Source organism: Diceros bicornis, chromosome 12 (genome assembly GCF_020826845.1).
Source record: "Diceros bicornis minor isolate mBicDic1 chromosome 12, mDicBic1.mat.cur, whole genome shotgun sequence".
In the NCBI taxonomy this organism is placed as follows: Eukaryota; Metazoa; Chordata; class Mammalia; order Perissodactyla; family Rhinocerotidae; genus Diceros; species Diceros bicornis.
The window spans coordinates 54004040-54028991 of NC_080751.1; the positions used below are offsets into that span (position 1 = coordinate 54004040).

At 50.2% G+C, this 24952-nt stretch overlaps 1 protein-coding gene across 1 annotated transcript in view; it reads right to left on the reverse strand.

Annotated features, from left to right (window-relative positions):
• Positions 1 to 7551: 7551 nt before the first annotated feature.
• LOC131412089 (TOG array regulator of axonemal microtubules protein 2-like) overlaps positions 7552 to 24952 on the reverse strand; it is a 34809-nt gene continuing 17408 nt past the window's right edge. The window contains exons 10-16 of the mRNA XM_058551521.1: positions 23831 to 23989; positions 22829 to 22946; positions 22345 to 22439; positions 20475 to 20667; positions 19301 to 19517; positions 11884 to 11970; positions 7552 to 8027 (exon numbers count right to left, since the gene is read on the reverse strand). Coding sequence (XP_058407504.1) covers positions 7771 to 8027; positions 11884 to 11970; positions 19301 to 19517; positions 20475 to 20667; positions 22345 to 22439; positions 22829 to 22946; positions 23831 to 23989 — 1126 coding nt within the window. The 3' untranslated portion in view covers positions 7552 to 7770. The remainder of the gene's footprint in view (positions 8028 to 11883; positions 11971 to 19300; positions 19518 to 20474; positions 20668 to 22344; positions 22440 to 22828; positions 22947 to 23830; positions 23990 to 24952) is intronic.

Below are 24952 nucleotides of genomic sequence, written 5' to 3' on the forward strand. Positions count from 1 at the left end.
AGAAGGAGGGACATGATGAATGTGACAGTCGCCCTGGGGAGCCAGAGTCGATCCCAGAGTTGATGGTTGGAATTAGGACACAGGAGCTGAGGCCAGACACCTCCATCACCCCAGCCTGTGACCTGGCTTCATTCTTTTTTTTTTTTTTTTTTTTTTTTAATTTTTTGTTTATTGCAGTAACATTGGTTTATGACATTGTAAAAATTTCAGGTGTACATCATTGTACTTCTATTTCTGCATAGATTACATCATGTTCACCACCAAAATACTAATTACAACCCATCACCACACACATGTACCGAATTATCCCTTTCACCCTCCTCCCTCCCCCCTTCCCCTCTGGTAACCACCAATCCAATCTCTGTCTCTATGTGTTTGTTTATTGTTGTTATTATCTACTACTTAATGAAGGAAATCATACGGTATTTGACCTTCTCCCTCTGACTTATTTCACTTTGCATTATACCCTCAATGTCCATCCATGTTGTCACAAATGCCTGGATTTCATCGTTTCTTATGGCTTCATTCTTAAACCATCTTTTGAGCCACCTTGGGGATCTGAATTCAATCCCTCCTCCATTTTTGTTTTTAATGTTCATCTCTGCCATCTCTGCACTTTAAGATTCTGATTAAGAACAGAACTCAATACCGTTTCCCCTCCTTCCAGATCTGCGCTTTGATCCTTGAAGAAAGTTAAAAACAGCTGTCAAACCCAGCTAAAATTGACTTCCTTCTTGAAAGATTCCATGTCTTTCAAAGTGAAAAGACTTTAAAACATTTTGCTTGCAATCACAACTACATATGTCAAACATACCAAACGGAAAAAAACAAATTAAGCTTCAGAATCTCCCGTTTATTCGCATGTTGAGTTGTGGGTGACTGTCAGTCAGATGATGGGAATGACTTTAGTGCTTTCTGAACAGTGGGATTTATTGGGATGAGGCTATAATGCTTTTCTTTTTTTATGTGTATAATGCTCTACTTTTTCAAAATACAATTATTTACACTGTTTTATTTGATCTTTAAAAAATCCTATGAGAGGAACAAAGCAAGCATTTTTTCAATACCTTTTACAAATGAGAAAAAGGAGGCTGAGAGAGGTCGAATGTCTTGCTCCAAAGACACATGGCCAGTTAGTGGCAGAACTAGGGCCCCTAGCCCCTGACCAGCCTTGGTTCTAACACCTACTGTGAGCAATATTCAGAATATTGGGAGGCGGGGGGAGCGGCAGCCCTAGAAAAAGATACCATAACCTTCTTTGAAAAAAACCTCAGTTTTCTCTAACATTTACAAATAGGAAATTATTTTTCATATCCAGCCAAAGTCCAGTTGTAATTTTAGCCATTCCTCTTAAACTAGCTTGGATGGAAACTCAAAACAAAATTTCCAACAGAATTTTTAAAAATAATAATCCTCTCTACTTACCTCAACCACTCCCCAAGCTTCCCACACAAGCACATATAAAATTGCTCTGGCATCAAGAAAGAAAGAAAAGTCTTTTCCAAAATATCTTTGTTCCTCATTGCCACAAACCCCTGAAGTGGGCTTCCGGGTAAACCCCCGGCAGGAGCAGATGACACTTCGAGAGACAGCTCTGACACTTCATTGTCAGAGCCTCAAAGCAGTAAAAACCAGTGGATGAGGCAGCAAGGAAATATAGACCTTGGGAAACAAACTGCCTTCATGAAAATTGTTTATCTAGCTTTTTTTCTCCTCCTTTGAAAGGGGACAGGATTGGCTGTGTGTACAAAACCTGGTGACCTTTTAAAGCTATTGTTTAGTCAACAGCTTCTGACACTAGCCGCAGAGGCGCTGGATCACTTTCTGGACATAAAAATTCTCGAGGAGAGCCCAAGGTGATGCTAATAACAGCTGTCAACCCACAGAGAGGTAATTATAAAGCTGTGATCAAAACAAAACAAAACCTTCACATGTTACAGCCTTCTTCCCTGAAACACCAGGTGACAGGATATGGAGAGGCCATAATGACCCTGAATAAGCCTCACTAATAAGGACCAAACTGGAACCCCCTCAGTGGTCCCTGACTCAGCAACACCCACCTGGTGAGCAACCGGAGTACACGGTGATGCTGCCCTGCCACCTGCCCAAGGGACTCCTGGAGCCCCGCTGGGAACAGCAGTCAGAGCACTGCTTCTCCAACCCACCTGATCCTAGGAATCACTCAGCTGCACGAGAATTTGCAGGCTCCCAGGCCCCTTGCTGGAGGGACAGATCTAGAGCTGAGACTAGGAATCTGAATTTTTAACAAGCACCCATCCCCATCTCCCTGCTCCCTCCCCCAAGCAATTGTTTTCACCAACCATGTTTGGGAAATACAGGCTTAGGGATGCTGACTCCCAGGTGCGGGCAAGCCTGGGAACCTAACAACCACTGAGAGCTTTGGGACTGTGGCAGAGGCTCTCGACCTTGAGGGTGTCCCAGGGGTCCTCACTTCAACAAGCACCACGGGTACTGCTGTTGCCAGCAGGCCGCAGTCCACACTGTGCCTACATCTTCCCCATGCCGGCAGCCTCCAATCACGGCACAGCTCAAGCCTTCCCTTTTTTCCACTATAAAGCTTTTCTACTCCTCTGCCTGCCCTTGAGTCTCTGCCGAAACACAAGTGACCGTGGCTGACTCCCTTGCTATAGCAAGCTCTGAATAAACAGTCTTTGCTTTTTTCATTGGCTGTTCTTCATTTATTTCCACAAATCCTGTCCCCACCAAGGCCATGGTTGGTTAGCCATGAGCAGCATGCCCTGATGATCAGGTCAGACCAAGCAGACCTAAAGACCCCCTGCCCCAAAGTTTTTAAGGGCAAAACTCTGGGGCCAGCCTACTTCCAGGAGACCATGGGATTTCAACTGGTCCTCTCAAGGGGCTCAGACTGACCCAAAGGGAGGTAAATGTCTTAGAGCCATAGAATACCCTAGAGCAGGTCAGGGGCTTTGAAGCCAAACAGACCTGAGCACAGATCCAAGCTTTAACCACTTTCTAGCTGTGAATTGGGACCTGGCCCCCACAATGTGGTCCCCGCCAGACCAGCAGTGTTGACATCACCTGGGGGCTTGTTGGAAATGCTGAATCTCAGGCCCCACACCAGACCTGCTGAATTGGAACGTACTTGAACAAGATTCCCAGTGATTTCCATGTACTGGTGGAGGTAGCTTATCAAGCATCTCTGAGGCCTCGTTTCCTCACTGGGAAATGGAGGAAATAATATCTTCCTTATGAGCTGTCAAGAATGACAGACCAGGAACATCGCAGATATTCAGTTAAGAAGTTGGCTCCTCCTCTCAACTTCCCTTCTTGGGGCTCCATTTTCCTCCCTCCGGTACCAGGGGACAGAATATGACCCACTTTACCTTCATCATTTCTCCCTTCCTTTTCCAATGGCAGAACTGAGTTATAAAGAAAGGCAAATGCTTTCAGCAAGAAAGTGTTCTGCCATCCTCCAAATCCTTCTGCCCCCCGGGCTGAGAGTCAGAGGAGGAGTGGAGGGGAGGGAACATCCCTGTAGGAAGAAGGGCTTCCAGATTTCTTCTCCTGTTGGAGGTGGGTTTGGGAAATGCTGAGGGTGGCTGTGAGGGAGGTGTCAAGTAAGGAGAAGGAGGAAGGCAACTGGAGAGATGACAGGCCCCCAAACCGTGAGAACAGCCCTAACTTCCTAGGAGAGAGGGCAAAACATGCTCTACCCTCTGAAACAAGCCCAGGGCAGGGTAACAGTGGGTCTCAGGCTTCACAAAGCTCCAAGGCACATTCTCTCTTCTTCCAACTCCAAGGGCAGCGGAGCACAAGACCTTGATCCTAGGTGCTCCTAAAGCAATGACCCCAAAAACATAATGGCCAATATTTGTTGAGTGCTGCCTCTGCTCATGGCCTTGTGCTAAGCACTTTACAAGAACCATCTCATTAATCATCACAATAGCCCAGTTAAGGTGGGCATTGTTGTCATCTCCCCCACCACATACACAACACACACACACACACACACACACACTGGATTGATAAGATCAGCAAGGTTAACAAGTGGGTCTAAGGCCACACACCAGCAAGCAACAGTGCCTGGACTTGAGTCTAGCTTCTCTGACTCCAGTGCCTGGCCTCAGTCTCTATCCCCAACCCCAGGACACCCCAGTGCTGTTAGGTGAGGAGATCTGGCAGGCCAGAAGCCCACAAGGCCAAAGCCATCACCACTTTCAATGTCTTTGATTTTACTGTGGTTTCGGAATTTGGCCATCCATTAGAATCACTTGAAGAGAAAAGAAAAAAAAAGAGAAGAGAGAAAAGAAAAGGAAAGAAATGGGTAAAGAATGTATATCTTCTTTATACACACACACAATGGGATACTATTCAGCCACGAGAAGGAAGGAAATTCTGCCTTTGCAACAACTTGGATGGACCTTGAGGGCCTTATGCTGAGTGGAATAAGTCAGACAGAGATAGACAAATACTCTATGATTTCACTTATATGTAGAATCTAAAAAAGCCAAATTCAGAGAAAAGGACAGTAGAGTGGTGGTTGCCAGGGGCTGTAGGTGGGAGAAATGGGGGCGATGTTGGTCAAAGGGCACAAACTTCCAGTTAGAAGATTAACAGATTCTGGGAATCTAATGTATAGCATGGTGATTATAGCTAATAAATCTGTATTATATACTTGAATGTTGCTAAGAGAGTAAATCTTAAATGTTCTCAACACAAAAAAGAAATAGTAATTATGCGATAGACGTGTTAGCGTCTAACTCTGTGGTGGTAATCATTTTGCAATATATAAATGTATCAAATCGACAGTTTGCACACCTTAAACTTACACAGTGTTATGTGTCGATTATATCTCAATAAAGCTGGGGATGGGGATAGAAAGGAAAGAAAAGATAGCTACCTGATTCCCATCCCATACCAGTTGAATCCAAAATCCCCCGGGGGTGGGGCCCAGACATCAGTATATTTTTTAATCTCACCAAATGACTCTGAAGCACAGCAAGAGTAGAGAAACATTTCTCCACTCAGAAGGTAAGAGATGAGGCAAGAAAGACACAACAAGACAAGAAGTGGGGCCTTTAGGAAAATTTTCCTAAAATCTGAAAAATTCCTAAGCAGTTACATGTTCTCAGACCAGCCTTGGGTCCTTGATTCTCACACTGGAGAGAAAGAGAGAGAGAGAGAGAGCTCTTCCACAGCTACAGGCTATATTCCCACTCCCAAGAGCATCTTAAGCAAGTAGAGCTCCCGGCCACACACACACAGCCAAGCAGTGAATGGGGTGGCCTCGGCTCAGACCCACCCCGGCTCTCAGGACAATCTCCATTTCCCATGACCGGCTTCCACTGGGACTCGTTCTTGCCGGCCCTGCCAACAGGCCCAGGCCCAGGGTACTAATGCGCTGTCTTCCCTTTGTTATAAAAGTAATGACATGGGAAACCTTTAGGGACTGAAATTCCCTGAGGCACCAGAACCACTCAGCACCCCTACCCATGGGGTTGTGCCAGAGGTGTCGCCACAGAGCCCAGCTGCCCAGAGACTCGATTAAAACCTGAAATAGTGAAGGAAAACAGGATCACGCAAAGATTATTCTTTGCTTTTCAGCTGTTTTCTATTGTTTTAAACACCTCCCCCCATGAGGATGGGTACAGAGCACAGGAGACAGGAAGCTTCTTGTCTGAAGTCCTACTTGAAGATAGGACCCAAATGTGGGAAGATGGGACAAGGCTTTTTTGTGTGTGTGTGAGGAAGATCAGCCCTGAGCTAACAAGCGATGTCAATCCTCCTCTTTTTGCTGAGGAAGACTGGCCCTGAGCTAACATCCGTGCCCATCTTCCTCTACTTTATATGGGACGCCACCACAGCATGGCTTGACAAGCGGTGCACCGATGTGTGCCCGGGATCCAAACCTGCGAACTCTCGGGCTGCCGAAGCAGAGCGCACGCACTTAACAGCTACGCCACCAGGCCGGCCCCGGACAAGGCTTTTGAGCTTACTTTCTGCCTTCAAAATCCCTGCCAGACTCTACATCCCTGGGCTCCTACGGTTCTAAAAATTCCTGAAATCTGATGGGTTCTAGGATCTTGACAAGCAGAAAATGTCAGTCTCCAAACCAAATCCAAAAGGTCTTCTCAGACTCCAAGCAAACACAATTAATTAAATTGTGTAAAACTTTACAAGTGTTATTTTGGATTTTTGACGGCTCCCTGTCTAGCAGGCCTTTCATCTGGTTCAGTCAGAATCAACAGAGGACAAGGCGGTTGTGGGGAAGCCCCTGCTGGGGTCACAATTAGGTGAGAAGCGGCTCACGCTGGGGCTGGAATTACCCAAGTCACAGTTAAGCTGCCTATTAAAAGCCCAAGTCCCAAGATAACTGTGCCATGCCCAACCTCACCCCAGGGCATTTGGGGGTTGCGGGGGTGGGGGGGGCGACCTAGTTACACCTGGCAACACAGGCAAGATGGAAAAGCAGCTTCTTCAGCCAGGGGCACCCACGGGGTTTAAAAATACATAAGTGAGTCGATTTGGGGCTTCCCAGCCTGCTCTGGGCCGGACTCCCCAGGGGGGACTCAGTACAGTGATGTGGAACTGATGTTATACCCAGGGGTGGGTGACAGTGGAGAGGGGCCCATGGGTGGGACCTGCCAGAAAACTTGCTGGCATGAAGCCTCAGCCTCCTGGATCTGTTCCAGGGTGTTGCTGTGGGTCTGGCCTCCTTGGCTGGCACTGGGATGTTGCCCCTTCAGCCTTCACCTTACCTATGTGTTTGAGGTAATGACCTGAGCTCTAATTCTTCCTGGTCACATTGTTGTCAACCTGCCGCTGGCCCCAGGCAAAGCAGAGCCACCCCTACTGTGTCCAGAGCCCAAGCCCCAGATGTCCCCTTCTCACTGCCCCATTTCTTTGGCTGCTCCATCAGTGGGAAACGCCTTCTCTCAGCTTCCTTAGGTCCTGGCCCATCCAACATGCCTCTCCAGCTTCGTGATCCGCCAAGCTGGAGTAACCCGTGCAATTTCAGAGCTTCCCCCTGACGTCTGCATACCGTGTAGCACTTTACCTTCTACCACGTGCTTTCGCTTATGCTATTTCAAGTGTGAAACATCATCTAGTCCTCTTCAGAACTGGCCAGAATGCCAGCTTCCAGAGAAGGCTTTTAGTCATGAAAACATCTGACTCTCCTTGCCTTTTGAAAAGCTGGATGGATCCCTTTAGAAGGTTCCTATAGGACCAACAGATGCTGCACTGAAGATTTTGTAAGGCAGACGCACGATGCCCCCGGAGATGTTTGTTACATTCACCTCAAATCAGGCTCGTACCAAGTGGACTGGATTTGAATGACCAGCTCGGGGCCTCTGGGTCAGGAGGGCTTGTCCAGCTGCTCACAGACAGGGGCCTAGGCCCCCAAAGGGTCTGCAACCTGTAGCTCTGTGCTACGCTTTTTCTCCCTAACTTTTCTTCTCCGTATCATCTGCAGCTGGTTTTGCTGTTGTCATGTTTTGTTTTGTCACAAACCTAGTTACTGGAAAATTCTCTGATGTTAAAAAAGTGCAAGATAATAAAACCTTAGAAAAATAAATAATTCTTTTATTTCTACTGCAAAACATACTATGTACATCTGGAACTCTAAGGGAAAGTAGACCAGGAGATTATTCCATCATAAAAATAAAGTCAGCTGAAAAACAACGATTGCCCATTTCAGATCCGGCTTGAATCCAGCTGAAAGGGGCGTGAGCTGCCAGTTGTCTTGGTATCAGATGCCACGCCTCTGTCGGTGACCTTGGGGCTGCCTCACAGGGATTCCGTGTTGAAGAGTTCCTGGAGCGTTTGGAGGACTTTCTTTGGCTGGGCAGCAGCCAAGTCCTGTAGCTGGGAGCCCATCTGCTCCTGGAGGCTCCTGGACAGCTGGCGGACCGCCGTGCGGACGTTCCCGCCGTGCCCAGGCAGGACACCGTTCCCGATCATGGTGTTCAGGAAGTACCAGAGGACCGGAAGGACATGGCGCTCCACAGCCTGGGGTTTTCGGGGGTAAACCGAGGCCACCAGCACTGTTGGGCAGAAAACAGGGAGAGTTACTTGAGTCAGGCACTCTCCCTCTCCCACTGCCCTCTCTTGGGACATGAACTCTGTCCCCCAAAGGGCAGGCAGCCCAGCAGAGCCAACTCGTCCATTAGACATACTACCTAGGGCTCACGACACATTTAGGGGCCCATGGAAATGTTTTAATTTCTTTTAAAATCAGAAGAAAAAAAATATGAAGATATTCAGATGTTTATACCAATCAGTCATAGAACATAATTTTTAACATATTTTTTATAGAAGAAAGGCAAAAGTGCTCAAGGTCCATCAGAGTCATAATCAGGCCCCGCAGCCCAGGGGAGAGGAAAGACGGAGACATGCCTGGACTGCAGTCCTGCCGCTGCTATTTACCGTGTGAGTGAATTGTTGTGTGAGCTTGAGCAAGCCACCCAACCTTTCTGAGCCTATTCCCTAATCTGTAAAGTAAGGATGATAATCCTGAACCAAACTCTTGAGATTATTAGAGATTAGATAATAAATGTACGTGAAGTGTCTATGTAGGTAGGCGTGTGACAATTGGTGGCCAGTACTGGTGTTGATTTCATCCACATTACCACCTCTGAGAGTTCACACAGAGAAAATGTACTGGGGAGAGAAGTCAAGACCCTCTCAAATGAAGCATTCTAGAAAATAAAACAGCCAGCGGGAGATAAGACCAGTGTGGCCTTCCCGGTGTCTGATGCCAAACCTCACGGAAAGAACAGCAGTAACCCAGGGGGCGTGAACGTGTTTTGTAAACCATCCAGCTCTGCACAGACCCTTCATCCCAGTGATGAACCTCCAAATCTGGTTACCCTAGGCCCCCTATCTTCTCTAAACCCCAGAAAACCCAGAAGCAGGCTAAATCTGCCAGCAAGTCCTCTATCACAGGCTAAATGCCGGGGCTGCACCCAATGTCAAAGCCACATCACGGGCCACCTCAAGTCTCTTCGGAGGGGCTGCTCCTGCCTTCACCCATGGCTGTGTTACCCTAAGCATGTTCGTGCTAACGATGCTTGCTTTACAATGAGTGCGCTCTGTCTGTCATCCTGCCAAAGGATAAGTGCTGGTGAAGGCAAATGATGCTGAGAGAAGCACCTTGTTTATTTATGGGACAAAGAAACTAGAAGGTTCCCTGGGCCGAGACATGCCTGGGAAACTAACACTGCCTGAGTCCTGAGTCTGGGGCTCAGAGCTTTGCAGTGTGACTCCATTTCATTGTCATAGCACCCAAGAGGCAGGACACTCGTCCATTTCACAGGGGAGGAAACCAACACTCAGGGGTCAAGGAGCTCACCCAAGACCACACAGCTAACAAGGCAGAGGACAGAAGCCAAGCCTGCCTCCAGAGCCCGTGCTCTTTCCAGCCCTCGCTGCCCCTAACCTCTAGGGGTTCCTCATTTCAGAGGCTGGTCTGAAGCTTTATTTTTAGCGAAACCCCCAATTTGTCCTTCCTTCATTAGTTTAACATCATCCATTCCCCCAGGATATCTTCCAGCAGGAGCCTCCGGGGCCGCTCTGATTTCAGAGCCAGCCTAGGACAGCAGGAAACCAGAGAAGATGACCTGGGCTCCCTCAGCTCAGCCTCACACTCTCTGTGCCATTTCCGGTGGAATGTGTATGTTGTCTTTCAGGCCATACCCTCAGGGTTCCTGCGCCCCACACTGTGGGGCTTCCCTTGGGGCTCCCCACGTGTCACAGAGCCCTGAGAAGTAAAGGTGGTCCTCATTACTGGGAAGAGCAGGACTGCACCCAATGAGTCAACCAAGCCATGTCAGCATTGAGCAGCTTCGTGAAGTGGGACAAAGAGCTGAGAGTTACTTCCCTGTCCTGGAAACAGGCTGCGAAGGGAGGGCACAGGAACAGGAAAGCCACCCAGTCAGCCCCAAGGAGCGAGGGAGGGAATGGGTAGGGGGAGAGAGGGGAATGGAGAAGTGGAGATAGGAGGGGGACAGCCAGAGGGAACTTAAAGACAACCAATAACCCTGATTAGCCACCTACAATGAACACTGTAACTCAAAGGTTTCCTAAATCTCCACTGAATCTCACCTGCAAATGAAGGGGAGAAGTGTCCCAAGAACCAGGCCCCCGCAGGGCTCCCCCAACCCCACCAAAGGGCAAGGGGTTCACCTTGCCCTAACCTGCCACACCTTACCTGCTCCTCCAACAGGGACAGGCTGTACTTCACACCTGGCCTCTCCCTCCCTGCAGTGAGGCATCTACACCCCGACCCAGGAAGCTTACTTCTGCAGTCAGTTCCCTCCCTGAGGAGGGAGGGGGAGGTGGGGTCGCGTGGCTGACAGTGGTGGGCCTCTTGAGCTGGCAGAGGTGGCAGTGGCCCTTCTGGGAGTCATCATAAGGAAGAAAACCCCATTAAACTCAAGCTTAAAAGGCAGCTGAAGTAATTAGCCAAAGATTTGCTCCTGTTAAGCTCTGCTATTATTAGTCCACGCCTGTGTCAATTGAAATTTTCTTCTCTGTTCCTGGCTGACACGGAGTTAACAGAAGAGCTACATAGAAACTCTTGCTTTTGAGGTCTCTTGGAAATAGATGGAAAATATTTACAGTAAACAGATAATCTAAAGTGAAGTACCCACCCACCTCTGGGCCCCATAAATTACCTATACAAGGACTGGTAAGTGTTTCACCCAGAGAACGCTAATTTTTTTGTATGCATGTGTGTGAGGAAGATTGGCCCTGAGCTAACATCTGTTGCCAATCCTCCTCTTTTTGCTTGAGGAAGATTGTCGCTGAGCTAACGTTTGTGCCAGTCTTCTATTTTGCACGTGGGATGCCGCCACAGCATGGCTTGATGATGATAGGTGTTTAGGTCCGCGGCCAAGATCTGAACCCGTGAACCCTGGGCCACCAAAGTGGAGCACATGAACTTAACCACTATGCCATGGGGCCAGCCCCCAGAGAATGCTAATTTTGAGCAACAGAAAGGGTTTCTTGCTTGGTTCCCAGGGTGGTCTCTCTCAGTTATGTGGCCCGGTTCCCACCCCAGGGCACCTACAGCATGGCACTGTGGCTGCATCGTGGCCCCCAGCCCCACCTCACTCACCCCAACTGCTTGGGGAAGGCCTGGCCCCTGGACAGGAGGTAAGGGGCCACTCTGGGGATGCTGGAAGGATGGAACCAGGGCACAGAGGCAAGGCCAGGAGCAAGAGATGGGGCCATGGGGGAGTGGGAATCAAACCCTCAGTCAAGCAACATATGCTGAGCACACTCTGAGGGCCGATACCGCGAGGGCCTGGCTGGGCCAGTGGACTGAGGCTGGCACCGTGTGGGACCTGAGGCAGGAGGGCTGGGAGAACGGAGACAGAGGAGTTGTTGCCAGAACCAAGTGAGCACCACCCACGTGGAGGAAGAAGGGTGGAGGAGGGCTGTACAGGCTGGGAGCCGCATGTGGGCAGGCAAAGCTGAGAGGATGGGAGATCAGCCACTGCGAGGAGGGCGGCAGGCTGGCACCCAGGAGCAAAGGCAGGGGCCGCTCAGGGAGAGGCAGCTTAGCCCAGAGCATGAGGGCATGGCTCTGCAGCAGGCGCCTGGGGACAAATCCTGGATCACTTGCCAAGGGACCCTGGGCACTTAACCTTTCTGACCTCCATTTTCCTTATTTCTACAAAGGGGATAATCACGGAGCCCACACCCTCCTTGTGGGGTTGTTATGAGGATTAAATGATCCAGTGTGTATAATCGGGAGTGGTGAATATGGGGCAGAGCCTGGAGGGCCAGGCAGCAACGGGCGTTGTGGGCCACACCAGGGAGCCTGGACACTATCCTGAAGATTGCTCAGGAGCCATGCAAGGATTTAAGCAGGGGGAGGGGTTTGGGGGTGCTCACCTGATAGGCGTTCTGTGATGTCAAGCACAGCGCGGCCACTCAAGAAACGCACTCGCCCAGCAAATGCCTGTAGGAGGCACAGGTTGTCTAGAAGAGATGATGAGTGTCAGTGTCAGCTGTGCCAGGTACCCGCAACACCTACGTGGGGAAGAGGCCCTTTGGGGAGCTGAATTAATTTTTCCAGGTCACAATGGGGCCACTTAAAAAAGTGAATGTACAGGGGATGTTTGGAGAAGAGTGAGTGGCCTGGCATAGTTAAACTGGCTCCCAAAAAGGCCACATTTACTCCCTTGGATCTGGTTCATATTGTCTGCGCTTCCTCAAAATTGCTGTGAGCTTTGGGGCAAAAGAGGGTAGACAGATAAATACAGAGAGATGGATGATTGATGATAGATAGGTAGATAGATGATTGATAGAGGGATGATTGATGATAGATGATTCATTGATAGATTGATAGATAATTGATAGAGATGATTCATTGACAGATTGATAGATAATTGATAGACAGACGGATGAAAGAGACAGATGGATAGATGAATATACACGTGGATATGCAGATGGAGTTTTAGGGAAAACTGAGGCACTGAGCCATGGTGACACCAAAGGTCAGAAAAGGGTTGGGGTCAGAATTCAGAAATTTTGGCTCTCTGCAAAGCCTGAACTTGAGCTCTAAGCAAGGGCGTCCCCACAGCCAGATGGCTGGTTATTTCCACACTGAACATTTACTGATATCCTCTCTGAAATAGGCATGGAGCTAGGAACTAGATGAGACCTGGTTCCCCTCCTCCTCTTTCCCTCTAAGAGACTCCCTTGACCAGGAGACAGACACTTAAGCGTGATTCGAACACAGGGAAGCACCATGCTCATGTAACCAAGAGCCTGGGGTTCTGGAGCTAGGGAGACCAATTCGTCTCTCTCTGCCCAGACCCTCCCCATTTTAGCACTGAAAGTCCCATATCCTGGGAAACCTCTCAGTCCCTGGCAAACCAGGATGGTTGTCACCCTATCAAGAGCAGAAGCGCTGGGCTGGCTCTGGTAGGGTCGGAGGAGGGGCTTTGCAGGTTGGGGGGCAGCACGTATTACCTCTCAATAGTTTATATACAACCTCACTGCGTGAGACCCAGGCCCAGACGACACTAGAAAAGACAGCAAAGTTTATCCCCCACATGCCCCACAATCACGAGGCTTAGTGAAAAGAGGGAGTTTTAATCTTCATTTATTGTCCCACCTCGCCTACACCAGCCCAGCACTCCTGCCACACCCGGCTGGAGCCCAGCTCTCCCTGCTCCCAGCCACACCCACGGGTGAAGCCTGGGGAGGAGCACTCCCCACTTGGATCCTGAAGGAGCGTTTATTAGAGACGAACCACTAACGGCGAAATCACAGGTGGTGGGGTGGGGGATGTTTCGGGATAAAGAGGCTCTCTGGCATTCTTTGACTATATTTCTAAAGTCGACTCCAGCAGGATCTCATAGGTACTTCATTTAGAACCTGATCATTCTTCCCCAGTCTAGCTGACGTCTCCTGGTTTCTCAAACTATTAAATTTGAAGTCATGTATTCCTCACAAAGATATCCAAGGTGAGGAAAGTGGACCCTCACCTGAGAAAAGTGTGCTAACTTGGAGAATATTTCCAAGGTCGGACCGCTCTCCTCTTACCACCAGACAGCCTCTGCATGAACCCTGAGGGCACCCAGCACGCCCCGCTCCCAACATTTTGCAACCACAGCAACCACAGCATAATTCAGTGGCATGTGGGACAAGTAACCAAATGCACGTTTCAGGGACGTGGCTGTGGGGCCTGCCTGCGCCTGTCAGGGACTTAAGGGGTGTTACCACAGCCAGCCCCAGCAAGTGTGTCCGGGGGTCCCAGGAGCTGACCATCTCAAGGCCAGATTTCTCTTTGCAGGGGACAGAGATTAGAGGCCTGCTTGAGGAAGTCTTTTCGACAGGTTCCACCTTCTCCGAGTTCCTTCAAGCCCTCAGCACAGAGCCCGGCATCCCCATAGAGGTGCAATCAAAGCTTTGTTTTTCCTGTCAGGCAACCATTCTAGCTAAGAGCTAATTCCTGCTTCCCTTGCTCTCCTCCTGAGGCCTGTAAGGGATATAGAGGAGAAAATGTACACATGTACATTTACTGCTTGCAACAGCTCCATCCATAAGGCAAGAGTCTTTAAAGTAATTTGTTCTGGGAGATAAAAGAGATGCCAGCCTCTAGAACACTGCAGTTAGCAAGAAGTGGTCTCACGGTGTCTTGGTAAAGCTATAATTGTGTAAGAATAGGTTTTATGCTTTATTGTTTCCAGGTGCTTCTATTGGTCCCACCCCCATCATTAGCCATGAGCTTGCTTCTAAGGACAAGGACTTCTCCCTCCTTGGTCTCTCCCACAACAATCAGTCTAGGACATTGTCTGAACAGAGCTGGACCTCCCCTCTTCTGGCCACTGACATGGCCTCCCAGAGCCAGAGAGAAGTGAAGAACTTGGAAGATACTTGAAAATGCACATCCTGCAGACATCTATGTCAGACCGTGCTCTCACGTGCCTGGCACACCCCAGGTACTCAATAAATGCTTGTGGGGTACAGGGCAATGTTAAAGCAGAGACACTGTTTGCCCGTGCTGGTATATAGACCCCAGACCACATGCCCCAGGTAGCTGGCCTCTCTTCCTCTGACCACTTTTATAGTGAAAGCTCACCTGTCAGGTCACACCCAGGTTTAATGAGAGGCAGTAAAGTGCAGTGGTTAAGGGTGTGGGCTCCGGGTCCAGATCGCCTGGTTTGAATCGTGGCTTTTCCACGTTTTGGTGTGAAGCATCACTTATCCTCTCTCAGCCTCAGTTTACCCCTCTATAAAATGAGGATAATACTAGTACCTTCCTCATAGAGCTGCTGTGAGGATTAAATGAGTTGACATAATACTTAGGAAAGTGCCTCGAGCATATAACTACGATGTCGGTATCAGCTATGTTGCTACTATTACTGCTATTACCCAAAAATGCTCTGAAAGCCCAGCAACTTTCATGGCGGAGAGACCAATTAAGAGGCTGGAATCTAACTTTTGAAACCTTAATACCCAGGGTCCATTAGCCTAGGCCCGGCTTTGCACAGGCTCCTCTTCACAGGCTGCCCCACAAGGAAGCCACGGCTGGGCTTGGCGCTGCCCGCACAAAAGGGCGGCAAAGCCGTGCAATGCAGAGAAAACAGCGACCAGCTGGCAAACCGGACAGCCTGTCCTCCCCAGGTCTAGCCTCCCCTCTCTACAACGGGGTGAGGTCTAGGGGGTCTTGCACCCCTCCCATCCAGCCAGGCCCTGAGGCTGCCAGGCCACATCGTGCCGGGCTACTGGGAAGCCAGAGAAAAGCTTTTAAGAAAGCATAAAAAATATGGTAGTGGGGACAGTGGCAGCAAAGAAACTGGAGTCAAACTGGACCCCAGACAATAAGCACAAGACTCAGTAAGTTATGATATCACACAGCCGAATCCTCCGCAGCCTCCAAAACTAGGTCGGCTCATCATAGGAAAACTGGGGATGAGCCACGTGAACAGAGAAATGCAGGCTGTGGTATAGCACAGGACAGAGCTGGTAAAAGTGACTCGTGTGTAACCATATGTAAATGCTCATGCTCTGCTTTTTTTAAAGCAGGATGCAAATTTAAATGTGTAATATAATCATGACTGCACACAAACGTGCACAGAAAAAATATCTAAAATGAAAAATGCCAAATGTTAATAATGGTTTCTCTTAGGAATTGGGGCTATAAGTGAGGTTTTTTTCCTTCCAAATGCTTTGTATTTTCCATTTTCTCAATAATTAATAAGTATGACTTTTACAGTGGTGGAAAGTAAACATATTTTTAGGTTAACAAGAAAGACTGCATAATAGCATGGGAAACTGAGCAGTGTTAAATGAAAGAAACAAAGCCAAAAATGTATTTATATTATGATTTTTAACCAGGGAAATTTGTATACATGTGGACAAAAAATAGAAGATAGAGACATTTTAAAGCAGTTGGTATATTAGAGGGCCACCACGGATGAATTTTTAAATTCCATTAATAACATAATATTGGTCATATGATTTATATAAGGTAATAAATGTAAAGTCAGAGAGCAAAATAGCACAAGTAGATCTGAAGCTGCCCATTTTTGAGCTTATCTGCTCTCTCCAGCACTGGCCAGGGCTGTGCTAAATTAAGAGAACTCCTTTTGGAGCTCAATGTGACCAGCAGGGGGTGAGCTGTCAGCAGCCTGATGTTTTCATTAGTGAAGTTTCTTCTGTAACCGACCCAGTAACAGAGACCAAAGAGAGAACCAGCCAGTCTGTTCAGGAACTGCCTTGATCCCCAGAATAACTCCCCTGAAAGCAGAAGGTCTTAGTGCTGAGTAGAAAGGATGCCACTCCAGCCTCACTCCTGGAGAGGCCCTAAAGCAGGCAGTGACATAGGGCAGAGGTCAGGGAGCAAGGTACCCAACATATCTCCTTCCTCACCACCCCCCAAAAAGGGGACGTGGGCAGAAATCCCCACCTGCTCTGTCAACCAACACACCACCTGCCCAATCACCCCGGGGAAAACCAAGGAACTGGAAGAGATATGGTGGCTGGCTGATGAGTCAACTTTACCACTGAATTCCAGAATCAAGAGGGGTCTTTAGAGGTCGCCTAAGAAGATCAACCTTCCAGTTTGGCTGTATGATCTGGACTTTGTGCCAGAAGACAGCCTGACTGTGTTCTTGATCCCCTTGCCTCTCCCCCCACCCCGCGCCCTCCCCATTGAGCAGGAAACAAACAGTAACATGTTGAGCCTTTGCTTTGTGACTTTCCACATTTAAGTACTTCACAGCATTTCACGGTTCCTCTCCAGCCTGGAGCCCAGACTCCCTCGTGGGGCATGGAGAAGCAGGCTTGGGAGAAAGCTCTCTGCTCACAGGGCTCCAAGCCTCTTCCAGGAGGGGCCTCAGGGTGCTAAGGGCCCACTAGGGCCACCATGCTCAGCCTGGGTGATATGGGAAGGAAGATTTACACTCCTTTTCTGTCACACCTGCCCCAGTCTGCTTCTACCACCCAATCCCCTGAGACAGTGGGAAGTTTAGTTACTTGCATCCATGTTTCCCTCCGCAGGCCAGGCTCAGACCACTCCAGACAGATGAGAACCATCCCCAGAGAGGGCTTGATTCTCCCCTTGGTACCCCTGACAGTGATGGATTCTGGTCGGCAACCTAAATCCCTCCGGTTCTGACCTTGGTGGATATAGAAATTGGCTCATCCCTTCATAGTTAAGAAGACTTCCAAAACCGATGTTGTCGGTTGGGGTGAGAGGATGTGGCTCACAGCAAAGCCAGTGTCCCCGAGAGCCCACTGCCACACCTGCTCAGAGTGACCTGGAGTCAAGACCCTGTGCTTCACCCTTTGCTGCCCACAGGAGCCTTTTGCTAGGGGTTTACTGGGCTCTGTCCATCCCTTTGAGGCCAATCCCATTCCATTCCAGCCTAGCACTGACCTAAGGATCAGAGAGGAAGACAGTGCCCCTCACACCTGCCTCCATTCTCCCCGCACCAAATCCTCCAGCTGATGGACCAGAGGGGGCATCGTCAGCCATACCCAAGGAGACCCTGTCCCAGGAGGAAGCAGAACTATAGGCATCTTCCTGGAAGCTGCAACCTGCCTCAAGGTGTGGTCAGATCACAAAAGCAGGCCACCCCCAGGCCCCCTTTCCAGGGTGTCTAGCCCAGGTGGCTGCAGCAGGGCCCCAAGTAGAGGGGACCTGAGTCTTGTGACAAAGTGAGACACCAGGTTCTGCAGCCCAAATCTCCAGAGCTCCCGCATGCTCAAGGAGGCCGGCCCAATGGCACAAAGGGGAAACTGAAACACCTGGAGGGGAAGAGTGAAAAGCTCTCCCCCCAGACAAGGGTGCTTATCCTCTTCAAACAGCTAAGGCCTATTTCGCTTGGTGCAGGTTTTCCCAATAAATCCAGGGCCCGCGGTGATTTACCAAGAGACTTGGTTATTGGCAACAGCAATCTCACTTACCCAGAGCAGTGCTGAGAACAAGCCGTCACTTAGAGCTGGATTTATATTGTTTGTTCTACAGCAACAAACTCAGCAAATCATAAATTCCCTCTGAGATGAAGAGAGGAAAGTGACAATATTTATGAACTCAAGAGGCGGAGAAGGGCCTGACCAAGCCTTTGATTTGTAACTGAAACTTCTCCTGGAGGCTGCAGCCAAGGACACAGCTGCTGTCCCAGCCCCAGGGAGCTGGGATCAGGCCAGGGGGCGGGTGGGTACCAGGCAGTGTTTCCAGCCTCAGCATGGGGATGCTCTGTGGATCCTAAAGACAGGACATTGCTCTCTGCTCATCAGGATGTACAGCAAGAAGGCAAACAAGGGCGGTTCTCAGATCATAAGCTTCCTCACATCGAGGCAAGACTGGTTTGTGAAAACTCATGGTTCTACTGGTCTGGACATAAGTCTGCTCGTGTGTTACATTCTCACTCACACCTGAGGTTTTGAATTTGCACTTCAGTCTGTGTACTAGATACACCAAATATCATCTCCTAATCATCTGTGAAAGGAATGGAGAACAGAAGAGGATGCACCAAAAATTCCCCCTAATGTTCTAGAACCAAGGTGTGATGCTGCAAAGCACATGAGGAGCTGAGGAGCTCTCGCCTTTCCTGATGTCTCCCCCACAGTTCCTCCCTTTTTTTTTATTCTTCCCCCAACCCCCACTCCACCCTCACTCCCCACCCCCTGCCCCAAATCCCTTCCACCCCAAGCCCTGGCCCCCAAGAATCTTCCTAAAAGACAACTCTCATCCATTCAGTGCTCAAAAAGCCAGTGGGGTCCTGGCCCGACTCCTGTGCCAGACAATCAAGATGGCTGGCCACCCAGGCCCACCCACCCATCAGCTTTGTCCTCTCCAACATGCCCCGCACTCTCACCAGCATCCTGCCTGGTCCCCATACAAGCCACATCCACCACTACCAGCTCTACAACTAAAAAAATTGCTGATAACTCTTCCTAACTCTTTCCTGGCAATCCTGACCTGTGTGTCCTTCGATGCCCTGTTGGCTTACTCACTGTGGTGCTGTGTGACCCTGGGTGAGTCATTTCTGTCACATGTACTATGTGAAGGCAAGCCTAGATCATCTCCACGTCTCCTTCACTTCTCACTGTCTAAGACACATGCGTGGATGTGCATGGGAAAACTTGCCAACCAAGAGCCACAGAGGCGCTGGGTTGCCCATCCCTGCTCTATGCAGCCTTTGGGGAAAGGTTTAGCCTGACAGCCAACCAGTGCCTTTCACCGCTCTGCTGATTCCCAAGCAGGAAGGGTGGGCCCATGCTAGGGGGCTACTAGGGAGGGATCCAGCTGCCTACCAGAACCAAGTGGGGGCTGCAGCAGGAGGCTCACCCAGACTCTCAATCATTGCATCCAGTGCAGTCGCCGCGGCAGCATAAATCCCTGAGTTCTTGGAGTTGAGGTTGTCTGCGACAGCGATGATGATAGAGAGCAGCATAGGTTGCAAGCTTTCTTTCAGGAGGGGGATCATCTTGGAGAGGGACTCCAGCGCCCACTGGTTCACTTTCTTGTTGGAATCCTGAAGCCTTGGGGTGAAAGCGTCAAAGACCTATTGAGGGAACAGAAACCAAGAGCCCATGGGAACCCAGGCTGGGCAGGAGTCCCACAGTCCAACCAACCTCCCTCGGAAGGGATTCCTCCTGCGTCCCTGACAGGGGTCATCTAACCTATCCAGAACATTTCCAATGATGAAGAGCTTGCCTCCTCAAAAGGGGAGGGGACAAGAGGGAGGAGCGAGCCCCTATTGAGCACCCATTGTGTGCACAGCATCAAAGCATCGTGTCAGGTACTCTGTCGTCTCTCTTTCAGGGAGTGATCTTAACAACCCACGTGGCAGGTGTTCTCATCCTCACTTCACACTAAAAACAAAACAAAAACTGAGGCTGGAAGAGGTTAAATGTCTTGCCCCAGATCACATAGCTAGTAAGAAATTTGGATGGAGACCCATGTCCACTGACATCAAGCCTGTGTCTTAACTCTGCTATGTGGCTTGACTGTCAGCAGTCTCACTCCTGGAAGGAGCTTTCCAGCCTGTGAAAGGCCTGTGCCTGCTCCTAACCCACCTGTCCAGCCATCCTGGCCCAGTCGTCTGGTCCACCACATGCTCTGCCGCCAAAACATCATGTGCATAGCTAGACCAGGAGCAGCCCCCAGTCACAGCATTTTCGACCTCTGTCCTCCTCCCCATAAATCTGCTAGAGGGATGAGAGACACCCAGAACATCTCTGAGCAGTCCCAAGGTGCCTGGGAGGAGGCAGTGCCCTCACCCCTTGGCCACTTCTGGCCCTTCGTTACCAAGGCAACTGGACAGCTAGTGCTGATTGGAACAGCAAGCCCTGTTCTCTTACGCTGGGATCACAGGCCTGTTGTACCGCCCTGGCCCCTTCCTGGCCCTCTTTACCCCAAGGGGTCTGGCACTAGGTCCAACCCTGTTCCAAGTTTTCCAAATTGAAGTTGCACCCACAGGGAGAGACAGGTGGGAGGGCAGGGGTGGGGCAGTGCTCACCTGGACCAGGTTGGTGGTGATGAGCTTGGGCTTGGCCTTGCAGTAGTCCAGGAGCCGCCCCACGCCTTCCATCCGAGACTGGTACTCCTTGGCCTCCAGCAGCCGCGTCAGCTCCCGCAGCTGCTCCACCGTCTCCAAGCCACCCCGCATGGAGGAGCGCAGCCCCGCCAGCCACGGGCCATTGGAGCTGAGCCTATGTGGAAGGAGCATCTGATCTGGGCAGCCCCAAGGGATGGACATACCCCTCCCACAGACAGGTGGGGCTGAGACAAGAGTGTCACCCACAGCTTAATCTACCCCCAGCTTCTCCTCCACTCACTGCTGGGGGACACTGGTCTTAGGAACTCTAGAAGTCCCCTTTCCTCAGGGGGCAACAATATGGTGGCCTAGCACCCCATCCCCTTGTCAGAGGGAGGGCTCTCTCTTCCTCCCTTTTTTTCTCTTTTCAGAAGACATGTGAAGAATGGGAGAGAAAGCTTGCAGTGAAGGGGTGGGAATCCACAAAGAGATGACCGGTGCATATTTAATCTAAGACTGAGGGAGGATCCTGCCAGGTGCCTGCATCCTGAAGCCTGGCTGTCCAGGCCCTGCTCACACTCCTCCAGTAACTAGGGAAATGTTAAGAAGCCCTGTTCTCTTACTTTGGGATCACATTCCCGTTGTACCCCTCTGGCCCCTTCCAGCCAGCATGAGAGCAGCTCCACACAGAATTCCTATCCCCCCACCCAGCTCAGAGCCTGGGTCTATGAGCTCATGCCCTACACCCGGGTCCCACCTGACAGAGCCCCAACAGCATTCATTCTGTCATTTGTTCCTACATTCCATGCTGTTTGCCAGCTGAGTGCCAAGAAATGTGCTGGGCACTGAGAACAATGAGAAGAGAGACACGGCCTTTGATCTAAGGCGCTCACAGACCAATGGGAGACAGGTAAGTCAACAGGCTGACAGAGGACTGAAGAACAGGAGCAACCTGTCTACCCGGAGGACATGGGGGCACAGGGTGTCAGAGAGAGCGTCCAAGAGAGGGTGACAGGTGAGCTGAATCTTGCAGAATAAACAGGCACGTTCTAGGTGCAGATGGCACAGCACAAGCAAAGGCTCAGTAGGAAGAGAGAGCATGGAGAGGCAGGGAACACGAGCTCTCTGGTCTGGCTGAGAGAGGCTGCATGGGAGAGAGGCAGGAAGTTATCTTTGAAGGGGTGGGCGGGGGGCTTCCCCGGGTGCCCTGCTAAGGAGCTCATATGTAGACCTTCCAGGACACTGTAGAAAAGTTTTTAAGTTTTAGGCACAGAAGTGACCATTGGATTCCTGCTTGGTTTCTAACTCCTAGCTCCCACCCTCCAGCCCTTCAGCCCATTCCTTTTCATCTACCTTGGTCCCAATTCTGCCTCTAAATGAGTCTCAGGCTGGCCACTCTGATGATGAAAGGATCTGCAGCTCTAAGTGAATGGAGAAACACTGAGCTCATACAGCCTGACCAACAACACATCCCACCTGTACGAGTGGAGTTGCTCCTACTTGGCCAAGACAACAGACCAGGAGCAGCCCTCAGCCACAGCATCTTCGACCTCTGCCCTCTCCCCATAAATCTTCTAGAGGGATGAGAGATGCCCAGAACATCTCTGAGCAGTCCCAAGGTGCCTGGCAGGAGGCATCTACTGGCAGATGCTCCAGATCCCAGGATTTGGTCTCCCAGGATTTGGGTGAGGAACACATCCTATAAATTCACCCATGATTGCTGGAGACATAACTAGGCCTCAGCCGTAGCCCAGATCCACACATCCTCCCAGAGCCTCCCCTGGCCTGGGGCAAGCAGAACATCTGTCACAGTCTTGGATGTGGAGCCCCAGAGAGACAAGAGCAGCCATACCCGTGCTCGCCGGGCAGCCCGTTCTCACACACCACCAGACTCTTGGACACCTTGCGGCCTTTGGCAAACGGAGGTTCCTCACTATCTTCTATTCCCTTGAAAAATACAAACAAAACATGAGCCAAAAGGGGTGGCCCTGTGGGGAACTGCCAGACACTCCAGCCTAGATCGTAACAAGAGGAATCCCTCCTTCCACAGGGGAGAGCTTCGGAGGGCAGAGTAGAGCCTTCCAGAGCACTGGTAGTGGAGTCAGGAGTCAAGATCCGCATTTAACAGATGAAGGCGTAGAGGCCCAGAGAGGCTCAAGGAACAGGCAGTGAGGGGCAGAAGCAGGTCAGAGCAGAGGGGAAGGGAATTCCGCCTGTCTGGAGTCGTGGAGGACATGAAAGCCACTGGCGTGCACTCCCCACTCCCCTGACCAGCGTGAGGGCTGCTAGGCTCAGCTGTGACCCCACCCCAGACCCACTCACAGCCCACTGCTCACCCGCAGTTTAATGGCCGCCATGACCTTGCGCAGGTCGTGAGACGGGAGCGACTGCTTCAGAAATGCATCAAACTTCGAGTTCGACATCAAGATATTCACCATCTTCCGGCCATAAAACCTGCCATAGGAGAAAGAGCAAGATGAAGAAATAGCCTCAGAAATGCATCATAAATTTACTTTATATAAAGCTTTACATAATTTTTCTAATTATAGTAAGAGAGTTTTTAATACTTTTTCTAATTAGGACAGTAATCCCCACCCAGTTAAAAACTAGATTCAGAAAAGAATGAACATCATCCATAATCTCAAGAGAAATCCACTATTAAATTTTTATGTAGTTTCTTATAGTCTTTTTTCAGTGCATATACATTTTAGTTGATATCAGAATGTATATACAACTTTTATCCAGCTTTTTTCACTTTATCATTAATCATCTTCCCATGTCATCCTTTTTAATGGCTACATAATATTCTCTTAGGTGGCTATACCAAAATGTACTTAACTTGTTTCTAGCATGGGACATTCAGAAGTCTGAGGAAGTGTGCAGTAGGGCAGCATAGGAGCGAGTGGTCACCTCTACCTGGTGAACAGTGATGGGCTGGGGAGAGAATCAAGGAGAGCTTCATAGAAGAGGTGACCCTTGGGTTGGGACTCAAAAGATGAGTAGGAGTTCACAAGTGGCAGAGGGCAGGCAGGGTGGACAAATGACCACAGGAGGACAAGGAGAACCAGGGAGTGCAGTGCCATGGAAACCAGGAAGCATAGGGTTCCCAGAAGGAAAATGAAGTGTAGCCCACACCATTCAGCGTGAGAGAGAGGCCAGAATGGAGAGGAGTATTAAATCTGGAGAGATATTAGATCCTGATTTCCATCCCTCACCAACAATTAAAAACAAACAAACCAAAACCTTCTGCTTCCCCTCCAATATTCCCCATTGGCTGGTTGCATTATGTGCCCCGGGCTGGCCGGGTCAGCAGCCCCAGGCCCCTGGCCCTGCCTTACCTGGTGTCCTGGTTGGAGTCCTGGGCCAGCCTCACCAGGTTGTACACCAGCATGTCTGTGCTGTCCTTGGTGCCCGAGAGAAGCTTCTCAGCACCTATCTGCTCCAGCACGGCCAAGAGGTGCTCAGCAGTGCATTTCCGAACTAAGGGGTTTCGGTGGCTGAAAAGAAACACAATCACAGTCAGGGACTCAGTCAAGGAATGGGGTGTGGGGGTCCCCACACTGGCACACATGGACCTACAACTGTGCATCCATGATTCATGCCACAGTGGGCTCCAAATTCTGTCCCGGGTCAGCTAAAGGGAATCTTTGAGGAAAGAGCAATCATTCCCTGACAATAGGGATAAGGATGAGGACAGCAACAACGGGGGTGGGAATAGCACACCGTGAAGCCACGTGATGCTCCCCTCACACACCATGTGCCAACGGTTCTCTGTGCCCCCCTGAGCTCTTAGTCTGCCTTTGTCTAAGTGTGCTTCCCCATCCTTTGCCCACCTAGAAAGATCCTACCTCTGCCTTCCCCAACCCCCCAGTAGAACTAGATGCCCCTGGGGGTAGCACTGCCTCCTCCACTGGGAGGTACAGTTGCACCCCTGTGGCTCCCCAGTCAGGCTGGGAGCTCCTGGGGAGTGGGCACCAAGCACTCTCTCAGTCGAATCCCCAGTGCCCTGCTGGTGCCTAGCACTTAGTGGGAGCTTACTGCACACTGCGCAGTTGGTGAGCTGAACTGAGACAGGAGGGGGGATAGGGGATTAATGGGTGATTTGTTAACTGTAACAGGGGGAACCTGAATTCTTACAAGAGAAACCCATCAGAATGTGACCTCTTTCTTTTTCACTTTTTCAAGCAGATCCTATGTGTCCACAGTCCATTAGGCAACACTGACCCCTGTTTCCCCAGGGTCCCATCCCAGAGGAACACAAAGGGGGACTTCTGGGCTCTCCCTCCTCAGTGTGGTCCATGGACCAGCACTGTTAGTATCAGAATCAGAATCCTCATTTTCACAAGATCCCCGGGAATTCAAATGCACAGCACCTGCCCCTGGTTCTTGCTGACAGTGATCAGTGGCCTCAGTTTGTAGTGAGTGCACCCTCCGTGCCAGGCACCCTGCCCAGCACCTTC